At 38.7% G+C, this 18711-nt stretch overlaps 1 protein-coding gene across 1 annotated transcript; it reads right to left on the minus strand.

Moving 5' to 3' along the window:
• Window positions 1-642: 642 nt before the first annotated feature.
• On the minus strand, window positions 643-17377 carry bace2 (beta-secretase 2). Its single transcript, XM_059330784.1, has 9 exons — window positions 16814-17377; window positions 10374-10462; window positions 9856-10072; window positions 7854-7985; window positions 7111-7245; window positions 5840-5941; window positions 5277-5426; window positions 5004-5172; window positions 643-2496 (listed from the first exon to the last, which is right to left on the minus strand). Exons 1-9 carry the CDS (start codon window positions 17099-17101, stop codon window positions 2255-2257), a joined length of 1524 nt encoding a protein of 507 aa, XP_059186767.1. The 5' UTR covers window positions 17102-17377; the 3' UTR covers window positions 643-2254.
• Window positions 17378-18711: the final 1334 nt, after the last annotated feature.

The following is an 18711-nucleotide window of genomic DNA, read 5'->3' on the forward strand; positions in this document are numbered from 1 at the left end:
AAGTACAGTTTTGAGGTACTTGCATATTTCCATTTATGTATCTTTATACTTCTACTTCACTATATTTTAAGAGGTAAATAATTTACTTTTAACTACTTGACAGCTTTAGTTACTTTTCAGGTTGAGATTTAACATAAAAAAATAGGATACGTTTATAAATTAAACCACATAACAGTATATTAAGTAGTTAGAATTAGCCCTATAATGCTGCTTACATGAATGCATCAAAAATAATTATCCAAATATATATATATATATATATATATACATATATACACATCTAAGTGGGGCATAACAAGTACTTTTACTTTTGTAACTATAAGTACATTTTGTTGCTGCTTTTGTGCTATAACCTAAGTAAGTTTTGAATGATTTGACGTCAAGAAGTAGGAATGTTGCCATTATGATATGCATTTTTTTTTATCATACAAAAATATACCGGTATTATCGTGGACGATATGGCAGACCCCTAAATAGTAATACTTCTGGATGCAATGGTTTGTATTGGTCAATAAAGGTTTATTTGACAAAGACTTAAATCTATAATTATAACCACTTGTTTTAAATATTTGACAGATTTTTAAAGAAACAGAAGAATTAAATTATAGGGACAGAAAAGTTAACAGGAATGACCGCACCGACTCCCAAAGGATGCTTTTATTCCTGATTAAACTTTCACAATAAGAAATCTTTATTTGTTTAAATGCATTGCATTACATCTTTAATTTGGTCGCATATTGTTGTATTTACAGCAAAAGTACAATTTTGGCACAGAAAAAATACACCTATAAATAAGTGAACATTCAAAAGATTCAAGTGTACCTTCAATCTTACAGCTTTAAATGTTTGCAAACGGTGACACGTTTGTGCAGCTTGAGTCACTGATCCTCCAACAGGCACATTTCATGTTTCATGAATTGTATCACATAAGGCTGGACTGTAAAATGACACTCAATAAGAGGTCGCTCAGTGTGGTCCACATGTTCCCAGAAGGAGCAAACATGTTTCCAATGTGTCAGTTTCAAAAATCCTTTGGCTTCTAATTTAGTGTTTGTATAAAATGTGCAGGTTAAACGATGTACCCTTGAACATCTGGTGCCTAAAAAGCAAAGATTTGGAATAATAATACAATCACAATTAAAGAGATTTAAATACAGAATTAGTAAAATTACATTAATACAACGCATTGCATAACAGATATTGATCTTCAGTTTTATATTACACTTTTGATTGACTTTAGAAACAAAGTGCAATTCAGCAGAAAAAGTCTCAAACTGCTGTGTGTCAGTTTGTAATCGCAGTGAGCCGAGACTTAAAGGCACTACAGGCACTGTAAACATGTGTGTAACTTCTAATAATATTCTTCCTATTGACAGTGATTGTTTGAGCAGCTTTTCCCCTTAACTTCAACATACACAGGCATTCATTTCAACTTCAAACTATACGGAGGCACGAGAAACAATCTTTCACTCGTCACAGACTGTAAAGGCACATTTGAATAATACAGTTAATCAGCAACTTTTAAATTGTTCAAAAAAAAATGCACCAATGATTGTTTATGTCGACTCCCAGGGTCTGTCCTGTGATTGTCTGTACCACCCTTAGCAATCGTGTTACTAGACGTCATGCTGGTGTGCTGTTCAGTGTGCTTTAGGAGTTTATTTTGTGATTAAGTGTTTCATACTTTGGTTCACCCTTCTGCTTGTGTTAGTGATGTCCTACATTTCCCAGAATACCATTTGTCAGCCCAAATGAGACCTGAAAGTGAGTTGGGCGCTCTCTCAAGACGATATAATGCTGACATCATACGAGTCTTTCCAGTTGAGAAAAAGTCAATTCTACTCATTACTAAAAACTGTCCTGACATAATGTTGTGAACTCTTCAGGCCACAGTCAGTGAAGAAATTGCATCTCTTCTTCTGTGTCGGAGGTCTTCCCCTGTGTCACATATAACCAGTTATCAGAGAGATAAGGAAAGAGCCGCCACCAAACAAGAAACTGGAAGCATAAATACAGCATCAGCTGCTTTGAAGAGGTGTCTATGGGGTGGATTTTCTCGTCAGGAGGAAGTCGATCTGTCTGTGTCTACCTCCACGGGCCAATCTGATGAGTGCAGTCCAGAGTGATTCAGACATTCAGAGGCAAGTGTTGTTCGTTGCAGGCCGAGCCTCACCCCTTTCTCGACCCCAGTGGTCGGGGTCTGCTCCATTTCCCCATGCCCGTTCACCCCGTCCGCCCGTCCCTTCCCTCTCAGTCACTTGATGCGGTGCCGGACCAGAGAGGACTCGTCTGTGATCTCCCCGGAGCGGTTTCTGTGTCGGCAGGGCAGGACCAGCAGGAGCAGCAGGATGATGAGGACCAGGGCGCAGACCGCCATTAGGGCGTAGGAGATCACCCACATGAGAGGCTCCTTCAGCCCCCCAGCGGAGCAGTTGGCTGCCACGTCTGCTGCCGAGAAGGGCCCCGCGACCTCTGAGAGAGCCACTCCACCGCTCACTGCAGAGAGATAGAAAGTGGAGTGTTGGAGACCTAACTTTTGACTGGCTGAGTCACATCTGAAGTAAAAAGAAAATTATAAAGGCCTGGAAAACCCACACCAGGTCCTACTGATAGTGCACCAGCCAAAAAAAAAAACCCTCATGTAACTTAATCTGGGCTTACACCAAAAGATTTTCCCAGTCCCTGACTAAAAACTGAAAGTCTTTAGTAAATCTAGGAGTCTTACTGGAGTCACGGCGCTCCCGTCATCTCCATCGTTAACTTTAAGGTAGTAATCTGCTCTGTTTCATATCAGTCTTTTCCTAGTCTTGGGTTTGGATCATATCAAACGTGTTTGATATTATCGCAAGTCGCAGTGACGTAACACAATCAACAACCAATAGATGAGCGGGGGAAAGGCCCCCGGTTCCAGACCGGCCAGTAAAACCACTTCCACAGGAAAAAGTAACATCACAGTAATGCTAGTGGGCTCAGTCCTAACTAAAAATATAGTGTTGTAATATATTTACGGCAACAAGCGGGATTTTTGGGAGCACTGTTTCTTAGTAAATAGAACAGTAAGGAGTTAAAATTTGTGAATAAATGTTACATAAATAATCGATGATTAATGTATGATCAACTAAATGAAAGTTGATAGAGCTGATAAATGTAACTATTCAATTAAACACATAATTAAATAGGAGATAAATGTATATCATGAATTAATTTCTAAATGTTCCTTTCCTTTATTCTTCCTTATATCTATTTTTACTGTAAAATAGTCAACTTTATATGTCAGAAAAAAAGAAACCCTTTCTTGATGTTTTTTTTTTCAATACAAACCTGCACTGCAATTTTTGTTCCACTATTGAATTAAAATTAAAATTTATTTGAGTTTATCGACTCATTTACTTGGGGTGGTTTTTAAGCAGTGACTGACCAGCAACATTTACTTTGAGGTTATTTTCTTCACTGAGCTGTTGAAGACAATAAATCTCTGCTGGCAACCCTACTATCACAAGCCTGTATCCCTAACCTTCTGCCTACATCTGCTCCAAGTCTGTTTGCTTTATACGGAACAAAAGTGATCTTTGTACTTTAAGATGAAACTCGGGAGCCTTGCCCAACCTCATATTTACACAGAGCGACAGGAAAGTACCACAGTTTAAGGATTAACCCTTTAAAAGGACATTCTCTGGGCTTTGGTCAGTAATTCTGCAGTTATTGTTAAATGATACATTGTACTTGCTTTATCATAAGTTATCAGTTAATCGAGGTGCTTTACAGATTCTTTAAAGTTAAATATCCTGAAGTCTTGAAGAAACAAAAAACTTGTTATAGCTTAAACCATAACAGAGAGATCCAGCTCTACTGCTCTAAACAACTGTGAAAGATTGCAGGTTTGTTATTTCCACAAGCAGCTTTTAAATTACTCTGAGTGTATTTATTGCTGACTCATTCTGTACCTGAAATGTTCAGGATCATTTCCTGCACGGTGTCATGTGTGAACTGGAGCAGGGCACGTGCAGGGTTAGAGGGAAGTGACTGAACCAATCACAGCACTGCACTGATGAAGGATATGTGTTGTTGATACAAAAAAAACCATTACATTTCTCGCTCATACAACATCACTTCAAACCAGGTGCCAACCTCCGGGTCTGAGCAGGGAGGCAAACCAGGAAGTTCCTTAAGCTGCATTCTACCGAAAATACCAGCAGGGGACACTGACCAAGGTTGCAGAAGCATTTGTGTCCATTGATTTCAATACAAAATAAGAAAACTTCTCACTTGATTTATAACCTCAGAATTTTTTTTCAGGACAACACTATGGTCTCAATCGCTAGTAAAATATCATCTTCAAGACAATTTGATGTTAATAGTGTAAATAATGGCCACATTTAGAAGGAAATTGAAGATAAAGAATCATATGATTTGGGGCGTGGCTACCTTTGATTGACAGGTGACTAACAAGGCGAGCAGTCATCAGGAGAGAAGCAGAACAATGCTTATCCTGGCAACGTGTCAATAAATTTATATATAACATTATATACATATAAAAAAAGGTTTACCAGTTTGGTCTCATAACTTTGACCCTTTCACTGTATTTTCACTTAATGACAGTTTATTTGAACATTTTGTTCATTAAAAATGTCTTGTTCAGCGTTTGGTTGGACTAACAGACACTCCAAGGAGTCGCCGTTCACTTTTCTGAAGTAAGTAACATACATTTTGTTTTTTGCTAGTCAAAATGAACACCCCAGTTAATGCTACAGTTAATGTTAACATGAATAAGCAGCGACTTAGCTCAGTTAGGTTGAGGTGTAGAGAGGTGTGTAGTCAGTGTCGTAAAAGTCTCAAAAAGGCCACAAACCAATGGGTGACGTCACAGTCACTACGTCCATTATTTATTCAGTCTATGCTTCAAACAATCCGAACTGTCCCTATTTAACCCATGTGTCCCCTTACAGTGTTTGGACATGTGACATGAGGCTTTCCACACTTTTGTGTCTCCTCTGTATCCTCACCTGCACAGTTGCTGAGTGCGAAGCCCAGTCTCTTCTGGGCGCGGTCGAACACGACGTAGAAGCCTTCCATAACCGTAGCGCCGATCACAAGGCCGTTAGCCGACGAAGACAACCCGAAACGAAAGCAGTCCAGTGTGCCGTCCACATCTGTGATTGGCTGGATGTAAAGCTGCGAGACGAAAGAGAAGAACGAGGGCAGATGAGTGTTTGTTTATGTCTCTGAGGTTAATGGAGAAGAAGTGATGACTTGTTTTTGCGTTTCTCTGCAGGTACCTGAGGCAGGATGGTGATGCGGAACGACTGGCTGGTGTTTGTGGCCCTTAGGTAGATGGACAGCTTGGGGAAAAACCTCCAGGGAGTCTCTCCTTTCATCCAACATGCAAGCTTACTGCCGTCCCAGAACCCTGAAGAAAAGTCCTGGATCTGAAACAAAGAGAAACAAAAGAGAAAGAGACAAAGAGAGGCGGAGGGACGAACAGACAGAAACAGAAGGTCAGTGCAGAAAAACAAAAACAGGTTTTGCTGTTCTCTTTCATTTTTCCACTTGGGATTAATCTGCAAGGCTGTGGCAACATTAATTGAAAATGTTGCTTCCAGGTTCAAATTAACCTTGAGTACTGTTTGTGTGCAGTTACAAAAGGTGAAAAATGTGTGGAGTGGAGGGGAAAAACGTGGGGCGCACACATACATGCATGCACACTTTTATAGGAGAAAAACTCCAGATCCTTCCTCTTTAAAGCTAGAGTCCTTGAGCAGTGAGTGCGTGCTATCCTCGCCTGCATCACTTTGCTCTGACAACATGTTTCATCACTGTCTGTGGAGAGACGGCAGCTTACCAGTGAGCTGCGTGTGATGGCTTCTACCACCGCATTGAAGACGTTGATAGGAAGACGCAGCAGTGTCGTCCCACTGTCAACTATAGCTTTATCCATGTTATACTGAAAGAAAGGGAGAAAGAGTGAAGAGTGCTGTAGTGTTTTTCTCAGTTCAACAGGCTCCTATGGAGGACCTCATGAAAACTACAGAATGTTTTAAAAGAAGGAAACATTAAAACTGCATTACCTTGCTGTACTGCTACTCAAATTTAAGTTTCATTTCTGTGTTTTAACCTTTAACCCTTTAAATACAAATCAACTAAGTCATCAAGCATGATTATACAGGTGCATCTCGATAAATTAGAATATGATGGAAAAGTCAATTTCCAGTAGTTAAAGTCAAATAGCCCCTACCAAGTATTGAGTGCATATAGATGGACATACTTTTCTGAGGCCAACATTTCCATTTTTTTCCATATCAAACATACTTTTTAAAATTGTTTTTTACACTGAATTTTAGGTCCTCATTAAATGTAAGCCATTTCATTCAGTGTGTAATGGATCTATATAATGTGTTATTTCCACCTTTTGAATTGAATAAAATAAATAAATAAATAAATATAAACATAAAAATAAAAAAAAATTCTATGATATTCTAAATAATTGAGATGCACCTATATATATATATATATATTTAAACTAAAAATGTCCAGTTTATATTGTTTTTTGCTTCAAACCAAGATTATAATAATCTGAGATTTTCAATTGTATAATCAATAGCTTAATTTGTAACAATCACCTACTAGGACTAGATGTAATGTCTTAAGTATAAAATCTTGATTTGGGGGTTCATCTTGAGTAGTCACAATCACGCTCGGAAGAAAAAATGTCACCTGCAATTTCATCCAGACTCCAGGTGGTTGACATTTGACATGAGCCGAACAGCATAATTAAATTGCAACTGATCTACGACAATATTTAAGTTATGTGAAACAATTCGGGAATCTCCGAGAATGTTGAGCGGTTCGATTTCTGTGGTTAAATGTCTCCAGAGTTGATGGAAGTTCTTGCTGTCTAATTTTTTCCGGTAGTGATATATTATAGCTTAATAACTGAAACTGTAATGACTAAGTTTTTTTTATTAGTTTTTCAACAAGGCAACAATATTTAAGTTTAGTTTTTCTAAAATTATATTGTTTTTATTTAGGATCAGTTAGTGAGAATCTTTTTCACTGCTTATTTTTGTTTTAGGTACAGTTTAAGTTTAGGATAATAACTGCTTTGAAGTTTACCTCTCTGCAGTCCAGCTCCAGATTCTGGTCGCCAACCTCCAGTTTCAAAACCTCCACTTGGTAGTACCACTCCTCTATTATAGGGGTGTACCACACTGTCCCCCGATATAGAGTTGGTTCAGCCCCTCCCATGACCTGAGGAGGGAAACAAAAATATGTCTTAATTCATCTGTGGGTCAACACAACACGGTGAATAATAAACAAGAGTACGCTCTAGATAAAGTTTACATTATCTCTGCAAAATTTTGAAAATGACATCAACCCCCCCACACACAAGCACCCTGCCATCTTATCCATCTGTCTGTGTCAGTGGGTCACATGATGGAGATGCAGTGAGCGAGCCACTGAGACCGTCTGTATAACAGTGACAGACCTGCTCTCAGCAGGATGTTATCTTAGCTTAATTAGCTCCACTCTAACTAGACTGGGCCTCCAGCAGAGGAACCACACTGACAGGGAGGATATCAGCTTTTAGTTTTCTAAAATGCACTCAGCCGCTATGTCTGATCCACTAGTGAAGGATTTTTGTTTTGAGGAGAGGAGTGCTAAACCACATCCCAGACCTCTATGAGTGAATAATTGATACTGCACATTAGATATTAATCAATTAAAGGCAGAAGTGACAGAAAAAATATCTAATCATCTCTGTTTGGGTCAAATGTATTTGCCCTTGATGAAACTTTACAATCAAACCTTTATTGATAAGTTAATTTGATCACACTCAGCCCCTCCTGACTACTCACAAGACTGCCTCCTGCGGGGTCCGCTGTGTTGCTGGCTGACAGTCCAGCGCCACACATCTGGAGGGAAAAGATGTCAGGAATCCCCAGCTGTTGCACCAAAGAGTTGAAGAAGGGCTCCACGGACGAGTCAGGCTAATTAAGAGACAGGAGATGTGTAATCATTAACTTGTGTTAATCGATTTGAGCTTTGGGGCTTTAAGCTTTTACTTCATTTGCATTTTAAGCTTTAAATTTGTGAGATCATCCAGACGGACTTAGAGTGCATTTATTTTCTCTTTGCCAAAGTGCAGACAACCAGTAACATAAATTAGAAAACAAAAGATCTCAAGAATTAAAATTACAATTCTAGAAATTGAAGCAATATTCTGACCAGTGTGTGTGAGTATATGCACATGAATGTGTGTGTTGTGTGACTGGTGTTAGTATGAGGCAGTTGTATGTGTAAAGGATGTTCCGGTTTTCCTCAGATAGGTTTTCATGTCAGTGCTGCTTTATTATGTCACGCATGACAACGGCCCTCAGGCAAGTTGAACCTGAACACCCAAGAGACGCCGGCAGCACAAAGTGGTCAGTGTGACCGTATCTGCCCCTCACTCACTGGCAGTTGATCTAAAAGGTTGCTGCAGTCAGCACAGAATGAAAGAATGTTTTGTGCAGGTTTATGCATACGTGATTCTCGTCACATTAACACTAAATTATTACATTAAAGAAAGCAGACAGCTGGTAAGCACCTTGGTTCTGTCACACTTCATACTGCATAAAGGATGTTTTGATATGACTGTTAAAAGCACAGCGATTTGAGAATATGCTCTTTTCACCGCAAAGGAATTAGATTTTTCTAATGAGGAAGCCAGATTATTATATGTAGATTTTATCCAATGGAATTAATACTCCTTATGCGTACCAAGGTCGTGGGGGCCTGGAGCCAATCCCAGCTGACATTGGGCCTGACCCTGGACAGGTCGCCAGACTATCACAGGGCTGACACACAGAGACAGACAACCAGTCACACTCTCATTCGTTCCTACGGGCAATTTAAAGTCACCAATTAAACCTAAGCTGCATGTCTTTGGACTGTGGGAGGAAGTCGCAGGACCCGCAGACACAAGGAGCCTATTTATAATAAATAATTAATTTATTATCGCATACAATAATAATTACTCATTTGGTAATATAATAGGTAATATTTTTTAATTATTATAATTATTATCATTATTATTATTATTATATTTTGTGTAATGTAATGTCATTAAAATAAAATAAAATGTATTGAAAAAACTTAATTATGCAACAGCATCACACCACTGATGCAGAAAATGATAATAATAATAATAATAATAATAACTTTTCTGTTGTCATGTGAAATGCCCATGACTACACTCAGATAGGATCTCAGACGGAAATGTGATTCTGTAAAAGATATGTGGAACAGCAGGAAGCATCGCTTGTTAGAAACTGATCTTATCAAATTACCTGTTTATTCCTCTCTGAGCACTGATTTCGCTTCTACAAATAGATTCTTAATACAAGTCCACGTGCTAGTAAAATTTAATTCTAGTCTTAAAATATGACCTTTTATCTAGATTATATTGCCAACATCAGGTCCACAAATTCAGTTCATGAACCCCAAAACATCAGCGTTAGCGAAATGATTGTATTTTTTAAACTTTGCTGTGGAATTAAATAGCCCCTTTGATTTATATATTGTTGAATTTTACTGATTACTAATCTTAAACAAAACAAGCAGTAATCAGTCAGTAATGAGCAGTAATCAGATAGTAATCTTCTCCATTTAAAAAAAAAGGGGGGGGGGGGGGGTTGCTGTTTCACAACTGATTATCAATTTTCTTCTTCGCTGATTTTGACAGCACATAAATCAATTTTCTAACTTTTTCCATGCTTAACATCACACTCAGCTAGCAGTCAAAACCCTGAGAGAGGAATTTAAGCCTTTACTACTAATTGTGTGATCTGAAATGTAAACTTTAAAAGCATCTCTCACTCGTGCCAGCATGGGATAGGCCAGTCCCAGGATGCCCTGCCAGTTGATCCCAGGAAGGAAGAAGCCGTCAGATGACAGGATGGCAGCGATGTTGATGCTGAAGGAGCCATTTGGGCCGTTAGGGATGGAGACATGGTCAGTGCCCAGTTCCCCTTCCCAGTTGCCCTGGGTGTACCTGACAGCCACAGTCCGGCCAGATGATTGGTAGCTACTGGAGCTAAACGCAGGGGAAGAAGACGTGTGAATAGTTAAAAAGGCCTTTTGTTGGTAGATGAAAAGCACATTTTGTGTTAACTTTAGAACTAGGACTGTATTAAAGAGGTTACCAGACAAGATATTACACAACCACATAGACATGAATAGCAAAGACTGTGTAATTATAGCGATTCTTTCTGTGAAAAAGCTACAATTAAGAGTATACAGAGCAAATACAAAAACTAGACTAAAACTCAATATTGGTTGTATGACATTTTCATGAGTTTGTGTGCGTGACTATACAAAGAGTCCCAGCCACTCACAGCGCAGTGTTGAAGTAGTGAGTAATAAATGGGTGTGGAGCCGCAGCCACTGCAAAGTTACTGCTGCCTGTATCCACCAGGATGTTCACCTGAAAAACACAAGGCAAAGTTTGCTTTAAGAACTTGCTGCACGCCAACCCCTTTCTACTGTGCAGAGCTCCTGCATCACAGGGTAAAAGAAGTAACAACTGTAAAACATTGTGACACAATGACGAGGACAATGATGCAGTCTTTTAAAATTCCACAAAGACATAAAGAAAGTTTATGTTTGTAGTAATAACTTTAATTAGATGAGGAAAAAGCAGAAAAGGGGCAAAGTACTTGGAGGGAGGACAATAAAATTCCCAGAAAGTAAAATCACAAAAATGAAGAGAAGAATGCACTTTATATCATATTTAAACATAATGTTGGACAGAATATGAGAAGGACTTTAGGTCAGACACAAAAAAACCCTGAATGGGTATCCCTGATTTCTAGAAATTCTACTGCAAAAATTAGTATGCACTTCTGATTAGGCCTGTCACGATAAAACATTTTTTAGGACGATATATTTTCCCAGAAACTATCACGATAAACGATAGTATCGTTGTATTGACGTTTTAGTTTTATAACGACATTGGAGCATAATAAGTAAATCCTTTTTCCACAGCAATGAATTTTTGAATCTCCAATATTAAACATTGGAATTGAAATGCGGAAAAGAAATATTAAACTATCCTAGATAAATAAAACATCAATAAAATGTTTTTATTTTATTGTTAACAGAGTGTATTTTATTTGTTTTGGTTGTAGTTTATTTAAAATAAACCACAACCAATTAAAAATAATTATTTAAAATAAACTACAACCAAAACAAATAAAATAGACTCTCAGGCTCTATTAACAATAAAATAAATACATTTTATTTATGTGTTATTTATCTAGGATAGTTAAATATTTCTTTTTAGTTTAATATTTCTTTTCCACATTTCCATGTGATAATCATTATGTTTTATATTATTTTACCATTAAAATAACAGATAAAGAGCTGGAATTGCTGCAGCATTACTTTAAACACAACACAAAAAATCACGCATGTAAACAACAATATATTGAGTCCAGAAAAAAATGATTGCGTCCCTTTTTATATATTGAACCATAAGTCGATATAGTAATTATCGTGACAGGCCTACTTCTGATATAACTGCTCTCTAACGTGCGATCCATGAGTCAGATACGTCAGCTTCTAGCTGCTAACATGACTGAGTGAGCTATCCAGACATCCTGGTATGTGCCATGTGCACAATGGGGACCAGCTAACAGCAGTTGAGATAATGTTGTCTTGCAGGCATCAAGTCAACGAGCAGGAACTAATTAGCTTGCAGACTTCTGTCACCTCCACTACTGAGCAGTGGCCACATTAACACTCACGTGCAAGCATTCCTCACCGTGACGGGGTCATAAAGCTAAAGCCCCATAGCAACAACAATAGAAACAAAGACTTCTATACAGTGGCTATTTAATGGCATCACATGACACAATCTATGAAAATGCATATTATCCATATATTTAACATAGAATGAAAAGGGTTCATTCAGCATGCTCAGCTGCATGGACTCAAACAGTATCTGAAACAATCGATCTATCATGGCTTCTCTTTGGCTCCCATTGTTTGAAAAAAGACCAGAACAGCAGGAAGTAGTTGATTTAAAATACTAGAGTCTTTAACAGGCAAGGAACAATGCATTCCTAGAATTACATGAAGAAATCCACTTCCTCAAGCTTGGTTTTGATCATACATACACCATGTCTAACTAGAGTGTGCTCATCATTATACTTGACTGTAAAACAAAAGTATCATAAACAATTCATTTTTAGCCAACTGCCACTGTCATGCTCAGGTGTGCGTTTAGTCATTATAAAACAATTGGAAAAAAATACACGGTTATCAACAATGTGTTATTGACCGGGCACGGGAAGCCCCAGTTGGCCTGTCAGTGGGAGTCCGGCTTATCAGTTCCTGCTCATTGGACAGGCCCTAGTTTCATTGCTGTGACTGTGCCATGCAAAACCCTACTGCTGCCTCGCAGATGGCATCGGGCCACTGACACCACGCCTGAACTGGCCAAACACGCCAGATTGGAAAATACTGAAACCTCGTGGTGAGGGTGGGGGAGCAGGGGCATTTCCTTATCCCCACACCGCCTATCTTTTCCAGTCACACTTTCCTCCCTGAGCTGGGCTGCAGAGCCTCAGGCAAATCTCTACCCCCGCTGCTGCAGCAGCCTGCAGTTGAGCGTTCACTGTCTAATTGGCAGTGGCTCCATGGCGGCAACGTGCATCTGCTACCTGTTTGTACCAATTAGCAGATGTGAAGCTCTCCAGCCGACACCTAAGCCTGGCTGTGCCACATGCTAACAGATGCGGCAATTAGTGGCTCATTTGAATAGAGCCTCATTTAACACCGCGGCCCTGTAATCACATCATTATTTAGTTGGAATAATATTGAGAGTATAATTCAATAGTATTGAGTTACAGGACATTTTGGCATTGCATAACCAATTCCAACTAAAGTGGATTATGTCTGCTGGCATGATATAAAAGTTTCACTATGACTATTCACACGGCCCATGAGTGTAATGGCTGGAATATCAGAGGAGAAATATCAAGAGGTGGATCTGTTTCCTCCATCTGCACTGTAATTTCCTGCCATTGAAGAAACTGTAATGATGCTTTGGTGTGTCTCTGTAAAGCCCATATCTAGAAATTCTGTAAATTATGTTTTAACATATCACAGGAGATATAACACAACTTAACATAGTCTGCAATATATTTTCCACAAAAGCATTATTCATGGGTGGAACATATGAGGTATTATTTGTTCAAAAATTTTCCCCCTGGGCTTCCTCAGGGTGTGTGGAGAGCAAGTCACTTGACACAGTTTCCAAACAGACGTTTGTCTCAGCTTTCATTTTGACATGTCATTGCAGGAAGCACACAGGTGTACCTCATGGCATTATTTTTTTATTTTATTTTTTATTTAACCTTTATTTAACCAGGTCAGTCCCACTGAGACACAAAGACCTCTTTTTCAGGGGAAGCCTGGCCAAGATAGCAGCAGGGTTAACAGTTACAACAATAAGACAGACAGTGCATCATGACAAGAACAGACAATAAAACATGGACCTACAGTAAAATACAAGCAAGCCAGACAACATAGTAAAATAGGCATGGACAGTACAAGATCATAACATCATAAAAAACAAGTGCAAGGGCGATACGAGTCTGCTTCCAGATCTATCAAGAGTTTTTTAAAGGATGTGACCGTAATAAGGTCCTGCAGATTGAGACTGCTCTGGAGCAGATTCCAGGACGAGGGAGCCCGACACATAAAAGCCTGTTTACCGAGTACGGAGCGGTCTTTGGGAACAGTCAACCGGTATGTGTGGAACGAAGACTGTAGGTGCTGTGGGTCCTGATAATATAGTCACACAGGTATGTGTGGAGTAAACCCAGAATGGCCTTATAAATGAAAAAATGCCAGTGAGTAAACCTGTGAGCGGCTAAGGACGGCCACTCAACCCGGACATATAAGGAGCAGTGATGTGTGAGAGCTTTGCAGCCTGTAACAAACCTCAAGGCACCGTGGTACACAGTATCAAGGGATTGAAGACAATGTACAGGGTCATGCATATACAACAGATCACCATAGTCAAGCACAAGGAGAAAGGTAGCAGCAACTACTTTTTTCCTTGCAGCAAAGGAGAAACATGACTTGTTTCTGAATTTTCAGCTTTTTGATGAGGCTCTCAATGTGGGTTTTAAAAATTAGGCGGTCATCAATTAAAATTCCCAAGTACTTATAATGTGTAACCAACTCGATCTGGTTTCCCTGCAAGGAAAATATGCTGGGTGGAGGATCACTGACCTTCCTGCTGTTGGTGAACAACATAAGTTTAGTTTTAGAAACATTTAAAACAAGTTTCAGGTCAATCAGTTGGGATTCCAAAAGGTTAAAAGCATTCTGCAAATAGTCAAAGGCTTGATTTAGAGTTGAACCACAGAGATATAAAACCATATCATCGGCATAGAAATTCAATTTGGCATTGGGAACGACTGCCGTTCATTTAGGTCAACTGGTTTTGAGGTCCTGGTCTTGTGTTTGCTGGATCACTAGCGTGACTTACTTGGACACTTAATTGATCTGAGCCATAGTTAGTTTCTCCTGTGCTTTTACAGCTACAACAAGTAACAATCTCTGCTGTGAAAAAGGCCTATAAGACTATGAAATCTTATTTCATGTTGATAATGATATATATCATATCATGTGATCACGTTTTCTAGGAACTCATTGAATAAAAAGTCTTGAACAGTGAAATAACCACACGGTAAAGTATATTTTAATATACTCCAAGCTCAAAAAGTATGTTTGACTTTAATAGAAAAAATAAATGAACATTTGAAGAGTCAAAACGGTTCTTCCTTTTTGTTGTGTTAAGAGCACCGGTGTCAGTTGTATTTGATCAGGTCAGAACTATGGAATATTAAATCATCTTTTCTCATGACATCTTAGCCTCTCTTGCTCTCAGGTGTGCACAAACTACAGGTAATTAACTTCTTTTTTTAAATACAAAAAAAGTGAAATTAGTAGTTATCGTATCGGCCATGAGAAGAAGGTATTAATTGGTCAACAATATCAGCAGAAAAATTCCATATTGTGCACCCCTACTCCATGTTAGTAACAGCTCCTTTATGGCTGACTCCAGCTTTTCTTTCTCGTGCAAAGATCTGAAAGGAAATCGTCGTTAAAAGGACAAAAATACTGCTGTAACGTAGTTCAGCCAGTGGTTTTTAAACATTGTGATAGAAACACTATTAAAAAAATACATACCACAGACATTATTTTTTCATGTCGCCCAGCCCTACATACATATACAATATACTGTATATAACTCACTAAGCATTTTAGATTTGATGATAAATCTTATATCATTGTATTTTCTGATAAATTAGATGATAATGTTGTAAATATGTTGACTGTTGATGACTAATAAAGAACCACACCTGTGTAGACTTCCTCCTGTAAGCAACACTTTATGGTGGGAGCAGATCTTAAGCCTATTTTTCCAAAGTACAGCTAAGGACTGGTCGTAAAGTTGTGTGGGAACTGTACTCTGACAAGCGCTGCATTATCCTCTCAGAGGTTGACAACACAGGGCAGTGACATGGCAGGTAGCACTGATAAGCCTCTGTGAGCCTGAGAAACTGAGCTGTGCCACCCAAGAGTCTTAAATGCTCTTATCTGTTTAACTCGAGTGGCCCAGGAACAACAGGTCAAGTCACTAATGAGATAATTCACCTTTGGTTTGAGCACCTTTTCAAACACATCTTCTTACGACACAATGGCAAAGTGTAGCCTTAAACCTACAACACCCTAAAGTGTCATGTATTTTTAATAATGATGGGAAAATCCCTCTGCCAACTCTTCCGGGACCATTTAGTCCCCTTTAATCATTAATATGATCTTGTTAGGCACTTTACATAATAAGCAGTATAAAATGAGGACGGTAAATTACACAGGCATACTTCCGTGCAACCAAAAATAAGCAGCATTTATGCCTGAATCAGGGCTAGTGCTTTTTTTGTAGAACTGTGGAGCTGCTCTTTGCTCCCTGGGAGCCTCATAATCCCCGTCAGCTGCCTGGTAAGAAACAGTGGTCCTCACAGCAGCATCATGTGAGTGCATGTGAACGGGGCTTTAGTCTACCTTCAGACCCCAGGGCTGGCAAGACTTGAGCCAGCTGCTCTACCCCACAGCCATGCTGCTACCCTACCAGGATGGTCCTATGCAGGGCCTGTAAATAAACAGCTGATTTTGTTTTACAAAGAGAGTGATAGCAAGATAAGCCAGCCATTGGGTGTCATATGAAACAGTTATAAAGTATATTTAAATACCAAACACTGCATAAGTAGGTAGTTAAAGCCCTGGGGTGAAACAAACACACTCAGCCCCCTTCACTGGATCACATGCTGGACGATCTGGCCCCTGTTCACACACACACACCAGACCTGACAGAAGCGACTGGAAATAACACATGACTCTGTGTAAATCCATTGACTAAACTTGACAGTAGAAATAGACAGGAAAGTCAAAAAACTGAAACCTACTTGTACAAATGATACAAACAACACATAGTCACTCTTGGTCAGTGTGACTGCTCCATATAAGTCTCTACTGAGGCTCCTTCAGTGTTGTTGTGATGGCTGTATTTATATTTAATTGTATTTAATTGTTTGTGTTAACTCTGCTTAAATGTTGTAACTTGTCACTTTTTATGCTGCTTTTCTTGGCCAGGTCTCTCTTGGATAAGAGATTTCTTTTTATCTAAATGAGACTTTTACCTGGTTAAATAAAGGATATAAAAAACATATGCTGACAGTAACACAGTTTGTGGCATTACCTTTTGACCAGGAGTACCGAGCGACATCTCCATGTAGTAGCCTCTTCCAGAGTCCCCTTGCAAGTTATTTACCATGTCCAGAAAGTTGACGGTGCCAGTCGGATCAGAGGCCAAGGAGAGGCCGTTTCCATCTGACTTTAACACAACTCGCTGAGTCAACTCCACATCCGAGGAGACGTTGTAACTTCCCGTGTATATTCTGAGTGGAATAGAAAAGTAACACTTGGACACGCCGAAGTATAAACTTAAAGCATATGCCCATAACGAAACAGAAGTTGTGTATGCCATGGTGGTGTTACTTTAAAAAAAAAAAAAAAAGATATATATATAATGAAGACAGGGTAAGTCTGGGAAAAGACTCAAGAAGTTTGCTTCTTAAGTTTTCAGTTTAGCCATCATGGAAAAGCCTGTGTCGCGGTAACCGCCATCATGGAAACGCTGCCTCCCCACCGTCAAAAGCAAGCGGAACAAACAGACATGGCAAAACAGTACGACTGTCTGACACCGTGACAACTGTTGACTGCAGACGGGACACTTCTCCAAGATGTTTCGCCTCCATACCATGGACACTCCTCTAACTGTGTCAAGCTGGCAAGAAATAGGAAATACTACTTCCGGTTGGGTCAAATTTCAAATTAAAGTTGACGTCTGTTTTTGTAGCGTTAAAAACATAGTTGAAATTTTACGTTGGTATGCACACAGCATTATAAAAACGTAAAGAAAACAAACAAAAAATGCAGTCGCACTTTACCAGGAAAATAAATAAGAATAACTTCTTCAACCTGTTGTGCTGTGAATACCGTCACATTGTTAAAATAATCGCCGAAGTCATTTTTTTTTTTTCCCTAAATCATCTCCTCATGACGCCGGCCACCTATGGTAAAATCGCCTACATCCTCAGTTGATCAGATCATGTGATTTTATCCCTTTAAGTTAATGGCCTATGTCAAGTGTGTGACATAAGCGGATTTATTATGCCTAAATCAAAATACACGCCTTTGTGACTTACCGGTAAGCAAGATATGGTAACACTTTTTGAAGGTAACTATTTTGAAGGTGTCTACATAAGAGTTATATGAGCGTGTCATAAACATGACATGGGATGTGTCATGAACATTAATGACACTTTGAACTAACATTAATGCTCATGATACTTGTCATGTCATGTTTCTGACAGGCTTGTGTGACTTATGTAGACACCTTCAAAATAAAGTGTTCCCATATCTTGCTTAAGTCACAAAGACATGTTCAAAAATTGCCTAAGTCATTTATTTCTCTTACGTTACATCATTTACACACAGTGTTATTACTATGCCAATAGTCATCATTTGTTACATCCTTTTTGAGTGAAATGATCAATACATGTCATATGTTACACTTTTGGTGAAGTTTTTTTATGTTCCCTGCAAAACTTGAAAAAATGAATGAGGCGATTATTTTAACAGGGTGACGATATTTAAAAAAAACCTGCATGTTTTCTGTTCATCTCCCACCAGTATTGTAATTGAGGCCAACATTTTTTCCAGGTTGCCTACAATGCAGGCGTCAGTGCAACCAATACGATTCTTATGTCAAATAAGGCTGTATATTGGCAAGAGCCTCCCGATACAATATGTGTCATGATACCATTCATATATTGCGATATATATATATATATATATATATATATATATATATATATATATATATATATATATATATATATATGATACTGTCACCCAGACAATATGTTGCAATTTAAAAAAAAGATTATATTATATGATCATTTTAGAAAAGCATATGTTTATGCTAATTTTAGAAAAGCTGTCATAGTATAAAGAAGACACCAACATATTTATACTATCTAAGAAAAAAAGTTTCTTTTTAATGCAATCAGAACAGTTGGATCTGCATTTGGC

The sequence above is a fragment of the Centropristis striata genome, chromosome 4 (assembly GCF_030273125.1).
Source record: "Centropristis striata isolate RG_2023a ecotype Rhode Island chromosome 4, C.striata_1.0, whole genome shotgun sequence".
Lineage (NCBI taxonomy): Eukaryota > Metazoa > Chordata > Actinopteri > Perciformes > Serranidae > Centropristis > Centropristis striata.

Excerpts from the sequence above, each read along its gene's own strand:
- bace2 (XM_059330784.1), bottom strand. The coding sequence starts at position 17,101 with ATGGCATACACAACTTCTGTTTCGTTATGGGCATATGCTTTAAGTTTA. Across the intron at positions 5,942-7,110 it reads TGGAGCTGGACTGCAGAGAG|TATAACATGGATAAAGCTAT; the intron begins GTAAACTTCAAA and ends CCTTTCTTTCAG. Across the intron at positions 5,173-5,276 it reads GCATCACCATCCTGCCTCAG|CTTTACATCCAGCCAATCAC; the intron begins GTACCTGCAGAG and ends TTCGTCTCGCAG.